This window comes from Homarus americanus, unplaced genomic scaffold (genome assembly GCF_018991925.1).
Source record: "Homarus americanus isolate GMGI-L3 unplaced genomic scaffold, GMGI_Hamer_2.0 scaffold367, whole genome shotgun sequence".
Classification (NCBI taxonomy): domain Eukaryota; kingdom Metazoa; phylum Arthropoda; class Malacostraca; order Decapoda; family Nephropidae; genus Homarus; species Homarus americanus.
The window spans coordinates 4,409,238-4,432,261 of NW_024743709.1; the positions used below are offsets into that span (position 1 = coordinate 4,409,238).

The following is a 23,024-nucleotide window of genomic DNA, read 5'->3' on the forward strand; positions in this document are numbered from 1 at the left end:
GGAAGAGTGTACAAGACAAGAATCTTATTTTGTGTTTTCTGTCTTGTCACAATCACAGTTTCCACTTACACACCTGCAGTTTAGCATGTCATACACGTGTTATTTCTACAATTCAATCTTGTAAGGGATAGCGTTACTTTGTGATATTGGCCCAGATACTCATTTCACGATGGTCTGCCCCCTGCAATGTTTTGTCACATTTTTACACAACACATCACTAAGAGACAAAATTTAAATATTATTACATGATTCTCTGCATTAATGTCAGAACCAAATATGGAACCCTTCCTGAAATTATGGTAGATGTATTTAAGAGACTTTGTGCTAAAACTTCTGAATGTAAGTGAATCCCCTCCAATAAAAAGTGCAGTGTGACCAAAGCAACAACTGTTCAGTTTGGGGGGAGGCCTAAAACTTATCAAATCATACAACTAATAAAGGGTCAATCAGATTACTTACTGTAGATTAAGCTTGGTCTCACATAACAAATACAAAGTGCATCTGACTGCCCAGGTTACACTAAATTTCACACAGCAGATACAGTATAATATAAATTAAAACTTCTTCAACTTCTTTTCAATTTTCTCTTATTTAATCTTCTGACATTATTTTTCCAAGCTGCTGCTTTCTTCTTTTTATATTCATAATTTGAGCTTCCACAGGTGTCCTTGGCTCTTCATTGTGTTCCAGTACACCATTTGCTGCATTAAATCAATTGAAGTCTTTGGCAGTGCATGCAGCATTCAGCATCTGCATTCCTTCCTTTCTCATAGCTTTAGCTTCAGCATGTTCTTGCTTTGCTGCCTCTAGTTCCTGAGCAGTAGTGGATTATATTTTTTCAGCCTTTTTCTTTCCTTGAAAGTGGTATAGGTATAGGTAATTGCCAGCTGTTTCCTACAGTGTTCGAAGAATTTTAAATGAGACTGTACATATGAAAAGAATGAATAGATAATAAGAGTAAAAGATAGAAAAATATAAATATGGTGTGGAATGACAAAGTAGGATGATGCACTTTTCATTTCACCATCAGAGCACGGGAGCAATGTAATAACTGATCGTTGTGTAGTATGTGGAATGTATGGTGCACTTGATATTTCATCTTCAGAATGTGTTTTGTGTGGACTTTAAGTTACAATTAGTATCTCACCATCAGGTAAACATTTGTACCATAGCTCCACAGTGTTCCCCTTCACTCTGTCTTTTCTTCTTCAGCTTCTCCATCAGCACTGGGCTCTTCAGCTGCTGACTCCTTCTTCTCATCTACATCTTCCTTCTTTTCTTTCTCCTCTGCTACAGGTTCTTCCTTCTTCTCTTCACTCTTCTTTGGAGGTCGGCCCCTACGTCCACCTGTAACATATTAGAAGAGCTTTATGTTTTCAGTAGATGCTCATAAATTAAGAAAGTGTTACTGACACTGTGATGAGGTACAAGTTACAAATTTCAAAATGATTGTAAAGATAATGAGGTGAATTTTTAGAGAGTATCTGAATATTAGTGATATATATATAATATGTGACAAAGAAGAATTATGAAAATGGTATAGTAGTAAATGATAAATAAGGAGAAGTTGAAAAAAGAGAAAGAGACGAGCTCTATCTGTTAAAACTGCAGCCACTTCATGAAGGGTATTGTCCCATAAAAACAATACAGCAGGGTCGGGATATATCGCGAGATAGGGTCCAAGGATGTTCGCTATTTACTAAATTGCGATATATAATTACATGTACCATAGGTTGCGGCATGTAAGTCGACATTTTAAGCTTGAAAAAATCTCTCCAAAACCAGAGGTTTACTTATAAGACAAGTATAAAATGTGAAGCATTACCATAGAGTGGTAAACAAGTGGAACAGCCTGCCTAATACTCGTGCATCACTTAGCGTAGCTCTCGTGGCCTGCCGCTAATATTTCCTACTGAAATTCATGTTTGGTAAACTTATTTAACAAAGAGATTATAATAAAATAGTAAATTCCAGTATAACTAAACGAACCCAAGACCATACGCCATTTTCAACAGCTGATGCACAGTAAACAATCGATCAAAACGTCACTAAACCCAGGCGGCCAGCCAGACAACTACCCGGTACTGTACTACGATATGGGTGCCATCTGCGCAATTTTATGATAGCGCTATAGATAGTAAAATTTGAGTCATATTTCATCCTTTTTGTCGGGGGAGCCATGGGAATAACATATTTTCACCTGTTTAAAAACTGAATACTGTGAGTGTTAACCAGCTACAACTGGAAAAGCAGACATCTGCAGTGTTGTCAGGTTGGTGTGTGGGTAATGGGTGGATGCCAGCAAGAGCATAAAGTCACGGTGGTTTCGTAAATTGCCATGTATGCTTGTTCAGTGTATGGGGGGGTCAATAAGCGGATGACAGTCTAAGTCTATGCTGTGTGCCGACAGTGTAACGGACCCATAGTTTCGCAACTGACCGCGTGGTGTTGGTGACCCCACTGACAGTTTGTTTACACCAGCTGATGCAAATGGCGGATTGTAAGTCAGGTGTACCATAATGTTCTACTATCATACCGTATATGGCGGTACTATCAAGGTGCTATACTGGTATGCTGATGAAAGTGGCATGGCCTTATTACACACTTTTGCCATAGGCTATATCCACATTTCAGTTCCAGCCTAGCCTATGTTTGGGCCTTGGGGGGGGGGGGGGTCGACTTGACAGCTAGTATAGGCCTAAACCTGAATTTTGAACTAAAAAATCTTGAGGTCGACTTATACACCAGGTCGATTTATACGTCGCAACTTACGGTAATCACAGGGAAAATAGGGTTAGGTTCTGGAGGCCACTAAAAGTGAATTTACTTGATATAAAATGACAATCTAAATTGCAGTGCTGGAATCGTTGCGAGAGCAAATAATTTGAATATAGACATCATATAATTTGCACAAGAGATAATTTTTTTTAAGACTTTTAGAGTACATTTAAGTACTGTACAGTTTTTCAACTCGTATTTTTGGGGAGATTTAGGTGATTTTTAGAAGTGTTTCTGATTTTATATGGTTTTTGGTTTTATGTGAGGTCCCAGGAACATAAACCCACATAAGTTGTAAGTCTACTGGAAATAAATTTATCGCTATACTGTACCCTGTATATTGGAAAATGTCGATAATTTTGGTAGTCGTGATAAATTTGAAATTGTTATATAAAGTCACTATATATCCCAACCCTACTGTACCATACCCTGTAAGCTTGTAACTGGATACCAAGAATCACCGGAACATGTCCGTATCTCATTCCATTATAACAGGTTCCCTTGCAACAAACCACATTAATACATAAACCAGTTGTCATTAACACTCATATTATCCTTTACATTTAACTTAACAACAATTTTCAACTGATACACCATTGTTATCAAAATTTATCTTATTGTTTTTTATTTATTTATTTATTTTTTTTTAAGATTACTGGTAGTACCCTTAGTTAACCCTTAAATGGCTGGAGTACTGTCACCCCATCTGGTCCCCGAGATATGCTAGGGACTGTCAGTTGGTTGAAAATGTTCAAAGGAGGGCCACCAGACTGGTGCCTGCACTTCGGCACCTCAGCTACCCTGAGAGATTGGAGCACCTGAACTTGCCTAGCTTATACTACAGACGGGCAAGGGCGACCTAGTTGAGGTGTATAAGCATCTCAGAGGGCACTACTCAGTTGAGTGTCCGTACTTGGAGCTGGTTGACGCTCGCCCCACAAAGGGTCACAGCTCAAGATTGAACCAGTCGCAAGTCCAGAAAACTGTGAGGGCAAACTTTTTCGGAGTGAGGGCTGTAAACTCTTGGAACAATCTACCAGAGAGTGTTGTGACGGCACCGAGTGTGAGCTCTTTCAAGACAAGACTTGACCAACACTGGAGCGGGTTCAGGTACATTCAAGAGCCGGTGCATGCCCAGTATTTGCCAACAGTGCGTGACAGACGTGACCGATCGCCCAGGCGGCTAGCGAGCCGATCTTTTGGTGAAGAAGATAAATGAAAAGGAAAAGTAATCAGAGACGTGACCGATCGCCCAAGCGGCTAACAAGCCGATCAGTGGCGAAGAGGATAAAAGAAAAAAAAATCAGTAGAAGTTACTGGTAGCAGTAGGGGCAGCAGTCATCGTCAGTGGAAGTAAGCTAAAGGGATGGTGACCATTGAATGTTTCATATTCCTTGCATTCCATTTTTGTGCATATGGGGGCAGAGTAGGGAATCCTTAGATGTCATTGAAAGACAAACTGAACATAAAATGTCTGGGAATCTCCAGTATATTGGAGTGGGAGGTGTGATGATTTCTACCAACAAACAAGTATGAAGTCTCAGTCTGTAGGAACATCAGTGCATCTGGTGAGTTTCCAACCAGTGGCCCCTCATGGGTTCAGGTAACAAAAAGCAGAACACAGGTGACATTTCAAATAGACAGTATTAGAATAAACACTTTTAATCCTTAGAAGGCAACCATCATCAATGGAGGTTAGTTGTAGGGACGGGCCCAGAGGGTGGCTATCATCAATGGAGGTTAGCTACTGGGACGGCAGCCATCATCAGTGGAAGTTATTCGTAGGGATAGTGGCAATCATCAGCAGAAGTTAGCAGCAGGGAAGACAACCATCATCAGTGGAAGCTAACAGTTGGGATGACAGCCATCATCAGTGTATGATTCATGTTCCTTCATTCAATTTTTGCACATATAGTGGTTGATTAGGGAATCTTCAGCTGCCAATTAAGAGTTAATGAGAAGAATAAGTAGGCAAGAAGAGAGGTATGTTTGAGTTTCATATATGGAATATATACTGTATACAGTACTATACAATACTGTATAAGTATACCTTTACTAATTTTGTGTGAATTATGAAACATGTGTAACCATACGTAGTCTGTTCATACATTCTAACCATAAAAAAAAAAGAATGGGGGAAGGAGGTGACATACTTCCTGGTGTGCCGGCTGTCTTCCTCTCCTTCTTGGCTGGAGGTGTGTATACGTCTCCCCTTATAGCAGCCCTGGTTCTCCTCCGGCCTGGTGTCTCCTTATCCTCAAAGCCCATCTCTTTCAGCAACGCTTCACCTTCTGCAGTGGCCCGTGACACATTGCTGGTTCGGTTCTTTTTCTGCAATAAATAAAATCAACTTAAGAACACCCATTGTATCCAGGTTAATAAGCCTGTGGTGTGTTTCGCTTCACAATACTTACTGGGATGCAGAAGCAGTCAATGATTCTCTCTAATGCTAAACTAAGAGGATAAAAGAACATAAAGGAAAACTCCAACAATATATATTCTTTAAGTTAACAAAGAATGTGATGTACAAATAAGGTATGAAAAGTTGATAGAAGCTAGATCAGCAGGCCTGGGATGAATAAGCTGTGGTGGTGCAGGACAACAAGCAGCAGACAACTCGAGACAAGAAATTGGCAGGACTGGCAGTGAGTACTGTACAGAGTTGGCAATGGTATCCAAGAATGAAATGGATGGTGTGTGTGTGTGTGTGTGTGTGTGTGTGTGTGTGTGTGTGAAGGACTGATGGGACAAGATGTGACATAACTATGTCAGTATGGGTATCAAGCATTTGACAGAAAAAACTTGGGTTTTGCCATAGTATATACTGTAGTGAAATTCAGCACCTCTAAAAGGTCCTTCACAGAGGTGTTGTTGGGGACTATGGACTGCATCAACACTGATGAAGGCATAGTTGGCAGAGTAAAGATCCTAAGAAACACACGTTGGTCACATGAAGGGGTGATGAAATGAAGCAGGGTTAACATTAGTGAGTGCAGCACAAATTTTCATATACAGGAGGTCAAGTGTTTCAGTAAGGCAGTAGATGGTGTTGGACAGAGGAGTTTCCATGGAGCCAGATAACTGAATAGTCAGTTTAGCTACTGAGAAGCCCTATTATTCCTTCGCTCCTTAATGGGTGCCGAAGAGTATCAGAGGAAGGTTATTAAACTAAACTTACGGATAAACTAGAAGAGAGAGGGATAGAGAGAGAGAAAGGGAGACAGGAGAGAGACAGAGTAAGTGTTTACAACAAGTTTTGCTGTGTTAAATGTGAAACAGGTGGCCCTCGCCTCAGGGCTGGCTAACTCGCTCCCTGTGGGGTTCAGAAGATAGTCTCCAGCCGTCCAGTGAGCTAACAAGTAAAAGAGCTAAAAAGTCCTACATTAGTCCCAAAACATGTAAGTTTTTATATGGTTTAACACCTTACTACTTTTTATCACGTATATTTTGTAGATTCTTAACAGTGTTGATTTGTTTTGAGTAATGAAAAAATAAATTGATAAATGAATGATGAGAGACAAGTAAACACTGGATATAATATTGTACTGTGGTGGATTAGTGGAACAAGTAACCAAACACCATCTTGAACTCGAACACGCTGGAAGCTTCAAATTAGGTTGAACAGATATCAAGGGCGGATACGTGTTCTGGGGATCCGGACCCCCCTTTTCATTAGAAAATTCCAATACTTTTCTTTAATGCAGTATTGTACTCAGGCATTTTTGTAAAGTAAGAAGTAATTACTAATGACCTCAGAATATCTCCTAATATCAAGAGCATATGGCTTCAAAATGCCCATGATATTGGTCAGATTAAAAAAAAAACAAATAGGGGGGGGGGGGAACAGCCCCCCTCCAAAAAAAATCCCAAGCTGAGGAAGGATTCGCTGTGCTCACCATGTTTCCCCACCCATAACTTCTTGGCCCCTTTTGATACCCCTGGATCTGCTCCTATTTATTATGAACTATATGGGTTGGGTGTAGCAAAATAGGCCTGCTACAGTTTCCTCTAGTCTTATATTCTTAATAAAGAATAAAATAGGATTTATAAAGATAAATTGTTACTAAACGAAACCTTAATGAACTTTTAAATGACTGGTTTCGGCTTTCTGATTTTCCACTGGCTTCAATTTCTAAGCTGGCGTATTAGCTGAATGTAATGATTACTGGTACTTGGCATGTTTCTCCCCACTCTGACACTTCAAGAATTCAAATTTTAGATATTCTCTGACCTCTATAAGTCCTATGGCTTAAAGGATTAGGCATTGATCTCTCATGTTTACTTCCTATATACAATCCAACAATGATTCTATTAACCAATGACGACCACCATTGTTCAGAAAGTCATGGTGGGAGTAATTGTGATCAGTAACTTTATTGTTCAAGGTTGTTAAAAGTACTTCAGTACAATAACAGCCGTTGAAGAAAGGCCGATGACCTGGAAAATATTAAAGAAAAAAAAGAGAGTTGAGAGTAGTAGCAGTAGTAGAGGCTGGAGCAGTAGTGATGGTGGCGACGGCTGGAGCAACCAGTGTTGTTGGCGGTAGATCAATACTTCATGAGTTACCCGACATCTTGTTTACGGTGGTCTAGTCCACCACCACCCTCACACCTTTACTGTCTCACAATTCTAGTATCCCTCACAGCTTTAGTGTCCCTCATATCTTTAATGTTCCTCACCTCTAGTTTGTTCCTAACAGCTCTACTATTCCTCACCTCACCAGTGTCCCTCGCATCTCTACTGCTCGGTACTCACCACCTCTCTTGTTTCCCTCACACTTCTACTGTAGTATCACGTCTACCTGCCTCTTGCACCAAGCACTTTTAGTGTTTCCTACCTCCTTTCTCCCATAACTCTAGTGTCCCTCACATTTCTACCATTTCTTCTGCCGCTTGAACAATTGCTAGTATTCATTAGTTTTATTTTATTTTCTAGGCAAGGGAATGCAACAAATCACACAAGTGTTCTCGGACTGCGTCACACCCACCAATGTAACTCGGTCACCCTTTCCTACTCCCCCACTCCTCATGGCACGAGATGCAGCCTACAATGACCAGAACACTGATATCACAATGACATCACCAACCATCTCACCCACACCAGTGTAAACAAAGGGGTTTCAAAAATTTTACCCACGTATTTTTTTTACGGGGATTAGCCCACCGGGCACAGGTCACTAGCCCACATCAGGGCCTGGGGGGCGAAAATATAATAATAATAATAATAATAATAATAATAATAATAATAATAATAATTATATTAATTAATACAAAATAAAAAAATAAAATAAAATAATAATAATAATAATAATAATAATAGTAAAAATAACCATAAATAAATACAAAAACGAAAATATAAATGAAGAGTGAGAAACGATATACATTACGTATGTTGTGTTGTCAAAGTAAGAGAAACATTTGAAACCCTGCAATTGTGTGTAAATGAGGCAGAAAGTCAGATTAGCAACCTGGGACTTGGTCACAACTTTTGTGATGCCCTATGGCAGCAGGGTCTACCATTAGGTTGAACAATTTTAACCACGATTTAAATGGTTGATAAAAATTATCTGACGCTTGCTTGGCTTTGCATAAAGGGCATAACAACATCAGTAACACTAACACGTGCGTCAATGGGACCGAACGAAGGTCATACGGATACCACCCAGACACATGCATGCATCATTTATATCAAACTAAGAGTAAATACAGATGAACTGATAGCTATACCCGCCAGCCTAGCACTTCAAATACCTTCTCTTCCCCCTCCACACAAACTCTGAGTCTCCTCTGATAATTTCAATTTAAGAGATCAAATGCGTTGCTTCTATCCTACCGTACCTCAACATATTAACAAATTTCCACACTTTAATGTCCTTATGAAAGGGCTGCCAAAAGAACGAAACTTGTATTTACCATAGACCTAGAGTCCGAAGACAATGAACTCATCACATTTCTTAATATTCTTTTAATTGTTTCCACCAACATATGAACAATGTTACAATAGGCCCTTGATCGGCTCGAGATACATCTAGTGATGACACGTTTGTAGCTAAACTTTAACGGTTTAAAACTTCAAGCTGGAGGAACACAATGACATAGAATGCTCCGTATTTCACGACTGGCTCTTAGCTGTGATGGTGAATTTTCATGCAGGACCATGGTTTTTGTATATGGCAGTCTAGCAGTCTAGGTTTAATTATTTGGAAAAGTTCGTGTAATTGGATACCACGCTTTCAAAAATATGTTTATATTTATGTTAAATAGGTAATGTTCTATGTGTGGTTTTGGGTTACAGATATAACAATACGAGATAAATATAGTGAAATCCATTTTTACGAAATGACCCAACAATATCGTCACAGCAAAACAACTCAAGTATAATACCCTAGGTCTCCAGTAATCTTTAATGAAATACAGTAAAACTTGAAATGAAACTATAGCTACCTAACCTTACCCTGGCTTCTATTTTTTTTTATGAGGCAGAATCAGAAAGGGATCTGCTGAGTAAAAAATAAACTTTCTTCTTTTATCGCTTGGGCGATCGGTCACGTCTCTGTTACACACTGTTGGCAGGTAATGGGCATGCACCGGCTCTTGAATGTACCTGAACCTGCTCCAGTGTTGGCCAAGTCTGGTCTTGAAAGAGCTCACACTCGGTGCCGTCACAACACTTTCCGGAAGATTGTTCCCAGAGCTTACAACTCTCACTCCGAAAAAATTTGCCCTCACAGTTTTCTGGACCTGTGGCTTTTTCAATATTGAGCTGTGACCCCTCGTGGGGCGAGCGTCCGCCAGCTCCAAGTAAGGACACTCGACTGTCGACTGAGTAATGCCCCTTGAGATGCTTATTACACCTCAATTAGGTCGCCCCTTGCCCGTCTGTAGTATAAGCTAGGCAAGTTCAGGCGCTCCAATCTCTCAGGGTAGTTGAAGTGCCGAAGTGCAGGCACCAGTCTGGTGGCCCTCCTTTGAACATTTTCAACCAACTGACAGTCCCTAGCATATCTCGGGGACCAGATGGGGTGACAGTACTCCAGCCATTTAAGGGTTAACTAAGGGTACTACCAGTAATCTTAAAAAAAAATAAATAAATAAATAAAAAACAATAAGATAAATTTTGATAACAATGGTGTATCAGTTCTTATAAGACCCAATAATTTATTTACCTGATTTACCTTCTTGCAATGGCCCGAGAACTTTAGTTTATTGTCAACATACACATAGGTCCTCACATTCAGTCTCAAATAGTGTAGCTTCTTCATCCCATTGGGACATATGATACGCCTCCTTACCGTTGGTATGCCTCAGGTGCATCCTCTTACAGTTCGTGACATTAAATCTCAGCAGCCATTTCTTCGACCATTCTTGGAGCTCACAGAGATCCTTCTGCAGCTCTTCACAGTCCGCTTGGTTCTTGATTTCCCGAAATAACTTGGCGTCATCGGCAAACATTTGTATGGAGGAGTGTACAACGTCAGGCATGTCATTTATGAAACAAAAAACAGCAGGCCCAATACACTGCCTTGTGGTACCCCGCTTGTGACAGGTACAGATGATGATTTCGTGCTATTAATCACCACACACTGCTTGCGATCACGTAGAAAGTCTTCTATCCATGCTAGGACATTTCCCCGAATTCCGTACCCTTACAGTTTGATTTTCAGCCTTTTGTGGGGTACACTGTCGAAAGCCTTGGCAAAATCTAGGTATATTTTATCGATATTACCACCCCGTTCCAGAATATGGGTCCAAATATCCAATACCTTGAGCAGTTGTGTTAAGCGGGTGCACCCCAGCACAAAACCGTGTTGGCAGTCCTTTACAAGGTTGTTTCGTTGTAAATGTTCCATCGCGGCATCTCTGATAAAACTCTCAAGTACTTTACATATTATGCTGGTCAGGCTCACCGGTCTACATTTCTTCGTGGAGTGACGATCGCCCTTCTTGAAGATAGGACTCACATAAGCCACTTTCCAGTCACTGGGGACCTTTTGTTCATCCAGGCATTTACAAACAGGATCTTCAGGGGCTTTGACATGCTCGTTGCACAACTCTCTTAGCACTCTGGGATGCACCATGTCAGGGTCGGGACTCTCATGGACCTTTATCTTCGACAGCTTATTCCTAATACCCTCTTCTGTGAACACAATGTGGGTCAGTGCTGTGACGAACCGTCTGTCCTCAAATGCAAGGTTAATCACATCCTCTCTTGTGAACACCGAGGAAAAGAAGCTGACCAGCTTTATTCTGGTCTGAATCTGAGTAACTACCATCTTCAAGCTTCAGGTCTGATACTCCTACTCGTGTTTTTAATTTCGATTTTGCATAGCGGTAAAACGCCTTTGGGTTTGATTTGACCTTGCTTGCAACCAGCCTCTGGAACCATAACAAATTATTAGTGGGGAGTTTAGTATGTGACCCTGGTCATTGGTAACCAGTGGCACATGTACAGAAGCAGTAGATATCTCACAAGTGTTGTCGAATTACTACTGGCTGTCCCGCCAGTCTCCGGTGATTTCCCGACGATCGGTATCAGTGTACAGACAAACAACAGGCAGGTAGATTTCCACCAGGTCACAGAAACACACTTGTGCACTGTAGTCTTCTTTAATAAGCACACTGATTCTTCACAACACTATTAACAGGGTAATGGCTTCACAGCGGACTTCTCACTTCGAATATATACTGCAGTCGGCACACTACCAGAGTACTTCCTTAGTCTTTTCACTTTATATTAATCACAACAATTCCACAATACTTGCACAACAATTGTCTTCAGTTGGTCTGCTAGGCTTATTCTTTACACTCTGAAAAGAAGCGATCGACTGACTCCTGGGTGGTTAGGTTAGAGAGCCGTGGCTCTGAGGGTGCAAGAAGGGTACAGTAAAAGGTAAAGTTCAGAAGTGGGAAATATAGTATGAGGTTGACAGCAGGTGGACTATCCACTTAGGCTGCTTGCTGGTGTTTATATACGCCTCTCGAACATCCTAGAATCACCCAGAGACGCCTGGGAGGTTCTCGAACGTTTTATTTGATCAAGGCTTACAATAATAAGTAAATCATAAAAAAAAAAATTATGCTATACATTCTAGAATATTCTTACATAATGAATACATCAATATACACACGAAAATTTCACTAAATTTGCCAAAATAATTGTTGCATGGGACAGAAAACAATTAAAACACCTAGTTTACAAAATTATAACACTAAATTATGTCTCGGTATAACAGTATTATACTCTAGCTGGGATACCGTCAAAACAGGCACTCTGTGGTTACAGTATTTCATCTTCATTTGTTAGTATTTATGGACCATACGCAAAGTTGACGGACAGACAGACAATATTTTCATTCGTAAAGTGTCTGCATTTGAATACACAGCATTTCCAGCCTTAGCAAAGGTAGCAGAGATGCTGTTGAGCCCATCCCAAAACTAACGCCGGGGATTTCCTCTACAATTTTGCAACAGAGGACCTATACTCTTACAGGGAGCTAAAACTTACACGCCCTTACCCACACGCCGCGGTGGGAACTACAACTAAGATCAGATTACATTAATAGGGTCTCGTAGTAGCATGATGAATAATTGTGTGAACCAGTCTACACATGATACCAATGTAGGATGGAATTCCACACAGGACCGGTGGGTAGGTGCCCAATCCTGTTATGTCAGGTGAACCCGGTAGTCACAGCAGACTAATATTAAGACATTAAAAAAAAATAAACAAATCGTATTCGGGCCGGAATATTTTGAAGGTGGGTCATGATATAATTTAGTCATTTTGTCTGTTGCTGCATTTTTTCTCCACCGTGAACGTTTTGTAGCTACCTTAAACCATTTGAGCTGAGTAAACTATTCACAACACATCTAGGGTGGAGTGCAAAACCCATTTTCATAGGTGTGCTTTACTAGTGTGAAATGTTGCTAAATGGGGTCAAGTCCTGCCAAACATTCCTCAATTCTGAAGTTCTTAGGTCTGTCACAGAGGGTTTATTAATTACAAATTAATTACCAGTTTCATCAATTTATAAGTCTTGCGAATGTCAGAAGCGCGTGTGGTAAATGACATTTGTTATACAGTAGTTTCATGCCTGTTTATGCATCCTTTGTAATTTACCGTAACTCTATGCATTTTATATAACCAATGCGTGTAATATGTTCAGATATTTCAAAACTACAGAAAAGAACATAATAACCTAACCACAATCAACATCAGAACACATAATCAAGCATTAGCAATATGGGAAAAACTCTAAGAACTAGAAGACCCCATATTCCAACAATTAATGCAAGAAGACATTACCAGAACACACAACTGGTGGCCAAAGAGCATAACATATGACAATACAGAACCAGAACCAATATGCACGAAATAAAAACGAAGAGACTCAAAGGACACGGAGGGCCCCCTCCCCAAACACCACAATCTACCTTAGCTTAGATTAGCTTGGCTTCTCTTCCCTTGCTGTAGTGGACATGAACTGCTGGCATGGCAGACTTAACCTCGTCCCCGCAATGTGGACAGCCCACCTGCTATCAACCTCCCTCATTAATTTCCCACTTCCTAACCTTTACCTTCCTCCTACACCGTCTTCCACCTTCCTGAGCCAATAGGCTCTCTCCTCTCCATCCCATCGGATCGAATCGAAGGTTATTCTACTCAACACTCTCAAACAGACAAGACCCCCTCTCAACAAGCTCCTCACCACACAGCAACTCCCGAGCACTGCATTGTATGTATGTGTATATATATATATATATATATATATATATATATATATATATATATATATATATATATATATATATATATATATATAAAACGCCAGTGGGTTTCCCTTCTCACCTCCATCCTTAGTGCGAGATCTCCTACATGTACAGTCACCCAAAAAAGTCCTGTCGCGAACCACGAACCCAGAGATTCAGACTCGTGAACCCGAAGCAGTACACACATACATTATTCTGTCCATAAATGCTTCGGATTCAAGAGTCTGAATCTCGGGGCTCATGGTTCGCGACAGGACTTTTTTGGGTGACTGTACGTATGTATGTGAGCCTAACAGAGAAATTTGACAACTGGCCTTATACCATACGCTATAACATAACAACTACTAATAGCTTGTTGCACGAGAAACACATTATCTTACATTTATAAATTAAGGCAAAAATAATCACGCTTCGAAAACTATATTAACCACTATTGGATCAACTCACTGGTTTAAATCCAAACAGTAAATAAATCGTCAAATGTTAATAATATCCCATTAGCACTCTTATTAATAACTAATGGGAGTCCTTTCCTATGCCAGTGGCATGCCCATCGGGGATTATAAATGTTTGCTGTGTGCTGATGACCTCCTACAGTAGAAGAGATCCAAAGGATGAAGCTGACGTGTTATATCCGAGTTGTAGTCAATGACGTAACAAATTACTGATAAACAACAAATTATCACTACAGTCGGGAGTACTGATACAATATTATTTGCTTCAAAAAGGCAATTTAAGAGTAAATGATGTTAAGGTAAAATAGCGAACACCTATCTCAACTGTCAGGTGTTTCTGGGATATCCTTCATGAAATCGACTTATTTTTTACCATTCTGTGTACCCGCATTGAGTATGTACACTTACGGACGAAATTCCCTAAACACTCGGCAATATCTGGCATTTACTTTTTGGTCATATTCCAAACCCCACTCACCTAATGATCCTCAAGTACTTACATGCCAGATACTGCCAAGTATCCAGGGAATTTTATCCGCACCTGTACAGTGTACACCTGCACTATGTACTGTATATTGTATACTTTTATTTTGTACACCTGTATTACTTATATATTTTTCTTTTTTATTTTTTAATTTATTTTTACTCTTATTGTTTCGCCCCCTAGGCCCCGTTGTGGGTCGATGACCTGTGCCCGGGTGGGCTATTCCCAGTATAAAAAAAAAAAATATTGTATACATACTGAATCAAATGTAACCTAAAATGACGATTTTGCAGAATATCTATCTATCCAGACTCTAAGTACATCATATCGGTCAGAAAGTTCCGCAAACAATAAGTGTGGCAGGTGGAGTGAAGCATGTTGAACTGAATCATATTTTAAGAACTGTCAAGGATTGCAACAACTTAACTAACCACATAAGTCTAGTAATATAATATAAAACAATTCAAATGAAAATTAATAAAGTAAATACATAACCGAAGAAACTACAGCAATTAGTTATTTTCTGCATCACTGACCAAGTATAGTTTAATAAAAACATTACCATTTATTTTTTTTAATTGTTATTGATTAGTCCCCTAGTACCAAAACGGACCCTAATGGGAATAAGCCTGTTGTCTTTTTTTTGTCAAATCTATGCACAACACATTGTTTTATGGGTGCTAACTATAGCGCATGATCCACAAAGATATACAGTATGTAGTCTAACCTAACTAACCTACAGTAACGTTAACTAACCTAACCTAAATATCTTGTAGTCCGCACGCTAAAGCAGCACTGCTTTATGCCTGCATTGCCTGTGTACATTGTATGCCGACAATTGCACAAGTTGAGCCTATGTGAATTTGTATAACAATTCAACTGAAGATCTACTTATCATAGATATGATGGGAAGAGAACGAAGCAAAGGAAGAGGACTTGTAGTCTTGTACCTCACTGTACTTGTCACCTCACATTTTTTTTTTCAGATATGCCCCGCGAGAGGGTAAGTTTATTGGACATCCCTTGCATCTTGTGCTAGGCGAAGCGCAAAAGCGTTCGCAGCAGATGTATTACAACGTGTAGAATGAATAATACTGTCATGATAGTAGCAGCGGCGGCGGTACTAGCTTTAGGCAGCTGTGGTGATACGTTTTGAACAGTCCAACCTATCCCAATGAAGTTTACACTAACTTGTCTAGCATAACCTGAAACCTAACAAAAACACTTTTGTAAATGTTTAAGCGTTTGTTTTGGCAGATAAATAAATAAACAAATGAAAATTATTGAGCAAATTTCAAAGTTTGTACAGTTAGTATATTTGAGCTATCCAAAACAGTTGTAATCATAGGAGCGGGGCGGCAACTGCGTCTAGCTCCAAGCGGGAGGTAAGTTAGCAGCGGTTGGTAGGGGTCATGGGGAGGAGAGGGAGAGAGAGGCGTCTGCCAGATCCCTGTCTTTCGCCGTCTTCCAGCACTTTTCGCTGCTCGATAGGAAATCTCTCGGTAAAAATTCATGAATAGGATGAGAATTCGAATGTTTAAATATAAAAGGTTGTTAAAAAACTTCGAATGAAATGAAATTTTAATATGTCCTGATGCAAGAACTAACATGGAACGCTTTGTTCAAACAACAGTAGCCAAGAGCGGCCCCACGTCAGCCGCTGTGGGAAGTGGTGCTAAATTCCCACTAGACCTGCTGGTTGAGCAAGGCTACAGTACACACCGATTACAGCCAACTCTTGACTGCTTTACAAGCTAAACTTCGTATATACCTTTGTAGTATATATGTATATATATATTAGTGTGGCAGTGGCACTGCATCTTGAGTAAAAATTACTGGACTCCTTTTACTTTTATCCTCTTCGCCACTGATCTTAGCCGCCTGGGCGATTGTTGGTTGTCTATTTAAAGACTTCGAGATATCTTTATACTTTTCATTACCTTCAGTTTGCCCCCTAAAAATAATATCGATATACAAATAAAAAGTTAATAAATAAATACCGACTGCAAGAGTTCATCTATTTTATTCTCAAGGTGAAGCACAAATGGAAGTTTACCCTACGATGGCTGGTAGTGAAGATTTGGTTGTAATACAAGCCAACCACGCACCCCGCAGGTAACATTACTTTTACTTTTATCATGTAGCATCTTTACACGTCTTAACTTACAGCTTTTTTATAATTCTTATCACATCAATATGTAGACATATATTTTCCCTAATATATACTGTATATTGTTGTAGCATGCGGTCTACCGAACTGGATGTATTCTACCGGTAAATTTACACTGTAGCGTCTATTAACCCAACCTAACCTAACCTAATCTAATGTATCTTAACCTAAACTAACCTAGCTTATGTTAGGTTAGTTTAATGGGTGCTAGTGTGACCGATCGCCCAAGCGGTTAACGAGCCAATCAGTGGTGAAGAGGATAAAAGTAAAAGGTAAAAGTAAAGAATTTCCCGGTTCGGTAGACCTCATTTTATAGGAGCACACACGCATATATATATATATATATATATATATATATATATATATATATATATATATATATATATAGAGAGAGAGAGAGAGAGAGAGTTATCACAAAACAATTCTTGTAATTGAGAGGAAAGTGCATCAAAAATTGGGTTGGCGAAATTATTCAAAATATAAAATGGATTTAAAACTTTGACATAAGTATTAGTGTACCAAACGTGGGAGAAATTGTCAAAATACTGCACCGATATAAGAAATATCAGTGTGATGAAGCACAACTTGTATGATCAAGTTACCAACGTTTCTTTCAATTATTCAGCTTAAACGTTTTTCACGTTTTTCTCTTACCTCTTTTGTAATATATTCAATTGAATTATAATGTTCTTTTCATTTTAAAATCATTTTGTAATATACAGGTATATTATTATTAATGTTGAATCATGAAACCAGACCAAAGAATTGTCAACAGTCATCGACCGCGCGCACCCTTGTATGCCTTCATGCCGTAAAATGAATTATCCCACAGATTTAACCATACTATAATACATAACTTCGCTTGTTCTAGTGGTATATATAAATTACCAGTGTATATTCTCTTTCATTTCATTTGTCTTTTCTATAAATGAAGATATATAATACAAATAAACTTTTGGCGGGAATTGCCGAGATCTTGTGGCGGGAAATTTGGTTTTCAAACTGCCACCCTCCGGGATTGATCAACAGAGATGCTCGCCATTTTGGCTTACACCATCGTCATTCAAAATTACAATTAAGTACTAAATCATTCAAAATAAGACCACATAACGCTATCACACCATCTTTAGGGTTTAAAGAGAGTTTACATGGGGAAGTGGATGCTTATCTTTAAGACAGGCAACAGGACATGAATTTAGAATGCGAGCTTGCTTGGCCGTATTTGGCGAGTTGCCGCTACTTTACCCTCTTCTGAGTATCGGGGGGGACAAATAAAAATAATTTTCCGTCTTACCTCAGCAGGTGACCCAACGTTATTCGCAGCTGGTGCAACGGCAGCGTCGTCCGACATATTGAAGGTGGTTTGGTTGCTTAACTGTCAGAAACTGGTGCGGAGGTGAATTTTGAAGTGTGGCTGGCCGGGGTCTGCCAAGCGGAGTGCGGCGGGTGGGCGAGGGTCACGTGACACCACCGCTGTTCCCGCCACCACACCCCCGCCCCCATCACCGCCATCCTCGCCACAACTCTCACTCACATCCTTGCACAACCTTTTTAAAGTATACATATGTACTACCCTAGGTGACAAGAAATCCAGCACACGGGAGAAACTCGCGCGATACCATAAACTATCGTTTAGTGAAAAAAGGGCCCAATAGAAGTAGTGACCTTGCACAGTGACCTTGTCAAAATTTGACGATACCTTATGTATGTAATATTAAATTGCTCGTCTTACTAACATCAAATACCGTAAGAAACGTGATGAGTGTTTACGGTTTTGTGACTGAATCAAATCATCGAAGCCAGTGCATTATGACCTCCCTCGTATATTATGATATTTTCAAACAAATCGTGAGCCTAATATTGCTTACTATTATGAGAGTGTACTTGGGAGTAACGTAATGTGCAAGAGACGATACAACATTCTCAATCAGCAATAGGCTCCGAACTATACTGTGTTTTTGACATGTGTGCACACATTCCTTACATCTCATAGTCATCTGTATACGGCACTAAGCGCTTCCATATATAATCAAATTTCGTATTCGTTTTACTAAAGCAAATTATAAGGGACTGCCGACGTAGTGCATAAACTTGAAAAATATCGACATGGCAACTTTGTCAGGATGGAGGAAATCCAGTGAAATCTATTTTGATAAACAACACATACATCCTAGACTGGACTACAAACTTTTTTTTTTACAATATAATCCATTTTCCTCCCTCATCGTGTAAGTATTGAACTAAATCCATCTACACTTTCCAAAATATAATTATTCAAAGACGTCGAGAAAAGGCTCCGTGATATTATGGTATGTTTGGTAACAGACAGTTGCTGGGCCTCATTCGGCATTGTTGTATATTTTTCATATAAACAGTGTCTATATTGATTAGTACTTAGGAGTCAGCATTTCGATACGAAATACACTACAGGAAGATAACATAACAACATGTATAAAGGTCCCAATAGGACCATGCTCTTAAAAACGATATAAAATCTTATCAAATAGAAGTCATGTTATCTTTATTCATTCACTGGAGTGGCTACATTCGTGGTCGTGGTGCCCCATATAACTGGCGTGTCTATGTGGCCAATATTGTCTGCATTGACCACCCTCTCAATCTCTATACATAGTATCTCTACCCTGGTTAAAACGTCCACTACACGTAAGCCAATGTGGCAACTGTCTCCACTCAGTTTCTACTATGTAATCTCAGCGTAGTTCATCCTGTAGCCTCCATAACTTTTTGAAAATAATGTAACATGAAGAAATGGAAAACAATGAAGGTCTCCCTAAACCGACAATGAGACAAATGAGTAGTGACCCTGCCACCCCTTGGATACAACGGACGCCTCCACTATCTCCCGCTTATTTAATCCTATGTGAAATTGTGTTTTGAGCAACTACACTGTGTATATGGATAACACAAGAGTTCATGTCATTTCCTTTTATTATACCATATGATAATTTATATCAACAAAATTAAATATATGAGGGGCTAAGAAAGCGCGGTTGGAGCGGTCAGCATTTATGCAGTTCACTAAAGAGAGGTCAGTGCGGCAGGGCCAGCCAGTATTGCCATACGATTTGCATCCTGATTTTTGCTCCAGGAATGTCGTCCAACTGGTAGATTTGTTGGCATGAGCAAGGCATTAGTGATGTTGCTCGGCCAAACACAACCAAAATAAGAGGCTTCTGTGAGTTTAGTAATGCACTGATATTCTCCACCTCTACCAACAACCACAAGAACAGTACAAACGCCTCCAACTGACGTCGCATTCACAATGGATTTACGTGCATTTTTCAAAATGCAAATACGTGCATAAAGAAAGGATATCAAGAGTGCATTCGAAAATAGTTATTTGGTCCGTGAAAAACATCCTGAACTGTATTGAAGGGCAGAGATGTTTTATATGTAAGGAGGTTCTTGTGCAATATTGTAAGACATCACTTTACGCAGCACCAGGGAAGTGGGGGAGGGCGCCATCCCCCAATCCTTCCTCCCAGTCTGCCTACTATACTCACCCCCTGTTACACCCCCCTCCCAAGGCACTCCTCTCTGTCCTTACTGCCATCCTACTGTCATTTCCCATTTTCTCTATTTATTTTCATATACCATATTTCTGCATATTTTCTCTCGCATCTCTTTTCCCATCTCCCTGTTTCTCTTTCATTCTCATTTTCACTTCCAAGAGGCAGGGAGGGTAGAGGCAAGCAGTACAGTGCGTGTTGTGGTGAGGCTGGGTGAGGCAACATGGTCGGTTGGTGTCACTGTCAGGGATGTGTACATTAAATGCACTCTGATCGATACCACTTATCCTTGGTTCGAATCCGGATCTTCCAGGATTCACGTTATTGTTTTCCCTGACCAAGGAAGAGAAGTGTAGTTTTGGGGGGCATATGGGCAAGTGCCCCCCCCCCCCAATATATTGACCCCTCCAAACATATCAGTGCCCCCCAAAAATGATTTTTCTAGATCCGCCACTGCTTGGGACTTTGGGACTAAGTTAATAATAACCACATATGCTTGGTACAAGTCCGCATTCTTGAAGATAATTCGTAGGTAATATACTCGCAATTGAGGATGAGAGAACGCATCTAGGCAGTGTTAATAGCCAAAGCGGCTAACGAGCCGATCAGTGGCGAAGAGGATAAAGGTAAAGCAAACCCGTGTTAGGATTCACAAAGGTTCATAAATTGATTTTTATCGTAAATTAAGTAAGAACACATTCAGGCGTATTTCGAAGTGAAGCCCAAAAATAACATCTAAACTGTTTCAAAATTTAAATCTACCTTTCCTAGACACGTCCACTCGGTTACAGATAAAAAAATTATCCCTCTTTATGAATCTCCATCCTAGAGCTCGGATTCTCCAAGTATTGCTGTACCGAGGAAGATATAATTCATCTAGTCACGAGCGAGTACAGTTCACACGTCTAATTTATGGCCACCATCTTTATACTGTAGATTGATTTAACCGAACCTGTTAAATAAGCTCTCACATTTCAAATAAAGTACAGTATTGTGTACCTTTCAGAATCCTTGCGGTGCACTTAGGCGCTGTTACCAAGAATGTTTTAGACGGTCTAAAACATTCTTGGTAACAGTCATCCTTTTTTTTTGTCGGATTCTTTTGTATTTTCCTGCACGTCATAATTTATTGAAGCACTGCTATACATTTGCTGCGCCCTGCATATTACCTGTAAGCACACAGGTTTTACACCCACATAAGTGAAGAAATATTTAGAAGTTTATTTTTTTATTGAATATTGTACTCTATTCAAAATCCATATTCCTTTTCTTTGATACACATACACTCATTATCGAATTAACACATGCAGGTTGTGAGTGCTATTGTGCAGTACTGTACACATGAACTGTCCATGTGCACTGTGTACCTGCACGGTTTATGTACATCTTTTTATGCCTGCATTGCATTTGTCCATCGTATAATGCACCTTCTTTGTACACACAAACAAATAATCCTACCTGCCCACCTGGGTCAGATGTGTTTGGAAATGAACACAATGTACATCGGTTTCAGTTAGATTATCAAGGATTCTTAAATAGTTCACAAATAGTTCACCGGAATTGCTCGCCCATTGTGTCATATTGTATCAACGAGAAAAGGGGTAGATGGTATTTTGTGTGTACAGATGTGGAAAAAATTTCCTGATAATTTGTCGGTACATATCTAGCATTTTATATTAAACTTGAGGATCATTAGGTGAGGGGGATTGAAATTTTAACTTTTCTCAGATTTGTCTTTGAATTAAGGATTTTTTTTTTCATTTTAAACCAATAATATGACTGTCAAGTGTTCGGGGAATTCTGTCAGCAACTGTACATGATAAACCAAAAGGAAATAGTATGAAGATTATACCTTACAGAATAAATATCAATCGGCCTGTAATAACCAGAATAACAGGAAACCTGACCCGGAATTTCAGCTGGTGAAACTAATAATAATCGATCAAACTACCATACTCATACAGTATCAGAAGGGAGACGACCAGTCATTCACTTGAAACGTTTACGGGCTGTTTTTACGAGTCCTCCGAGAATTTGCATAACTTTGAGGACCCGGTGTTTAATTAAATTCATCAAACTCCGCCCCTACTTTTCCCTGTCCCTCCTACCCTTAACTTTGCTTATTAATATTTCTGTTATTATCCCCTCATCCTAAAGAGTAATAATGCTGCACTAATTACCTTAATGATGACAAAACAATAAAAATTCAGTAATAATTAGTATCGAGTTGATTTACTACCACTCGCTACAATTACTAATAATACAGTAATAATAATAACAACAGAAAACAATACTTGTACTACCACTACTACTTTTTTTTCGTGGCCTCCAGCCTCCCCCAATAGCCACACCTTCGCTGCCATTTTATTACCTTAATATTAAATATCCTAATACATAAGTAGCTATCCTAGCTGTGTTGAGTTAGTTGAGCCGCAGATCTATGCGGCATTCAGTGACTGTAGCCTCATAGTCAATATCTGCAACTGTTGTCGGCTTTGGGGCCGAAGCTCTCGTTCCCCTGAGGCAGAGCAAAGCCGACCGAAGGAGAGAGGACAGTCGACATCTCATCCAGGCTGTAACATAACTTCTGGGCTGCTGCTTCTGTTCGGATACCACCTCTGCGAGTCTGGCGTAGAAGCATCTTGCACTTGGTTCCATCCCACCAGAGGTTGTGAAAACTAGAGGAGTGAAGCTGCCTTGATCAATGTTCTGAATTCTCTCCCCGTATGCCCTTATCTTGTTGTTCTTATTCCTCCTGTGTGCAGCATTGATAGCCAAGTTACGGTGACATGCAGCCATGGGATAAAAAATCCTGATGTCGAAGAAGGCTGCGTCCAG

At 39.8% G+C, this 23,024-nt stretch overlaps 1 protein-coding gene across 3 annotated transcripts in view; it reads right to left on the minus strand.

Annotated features, from left to right (window-relative positions):
• The window catches only part of LOC121877408 (high mobility group protein HMG-I/HMG-Y-like), a 22,704-nt gene extending 4,571 nt beyond the window's left edge, over nucleotides 1-18,133 (minus strand). The window contains exons 1-3 of one of the 3 annotated variants that reach the window (XM_042383159.1): nucleotides 17,951-18,133; nucleotides 4,932-5,109; nucleotides 1,148-1,347 (exon numbers count right to left, since the gene is read on the minus strand). In XM_042383159.1, coding sequence (XP_042239093.1) covers nucleotides 1,190-1,347; nucleotides 4,932-5,109; nucleotides 17,951-18,007 — 393 coding nt within the window. In that variant the 5' untranslated portion in view covers nucleotides 18,008-18,133 and the 3' untranslated portion in view covers nucleotides 1,148-1,189. Of the gene's footprint in view, nucleotides 1-1,147; nucleotides 1,348-4,931; nucleotides 5,110-7,647; nucleotides 7,861-17,950 lie in introns of those variants that run through there. The other 2 variants (XM_042383161.1, XM_042383160.1) reach the window with 2 other exon arrangements.
• Between the last annotated feature and the right edge of the window lie 4,891 nt (nucleotides 18,134-23,024).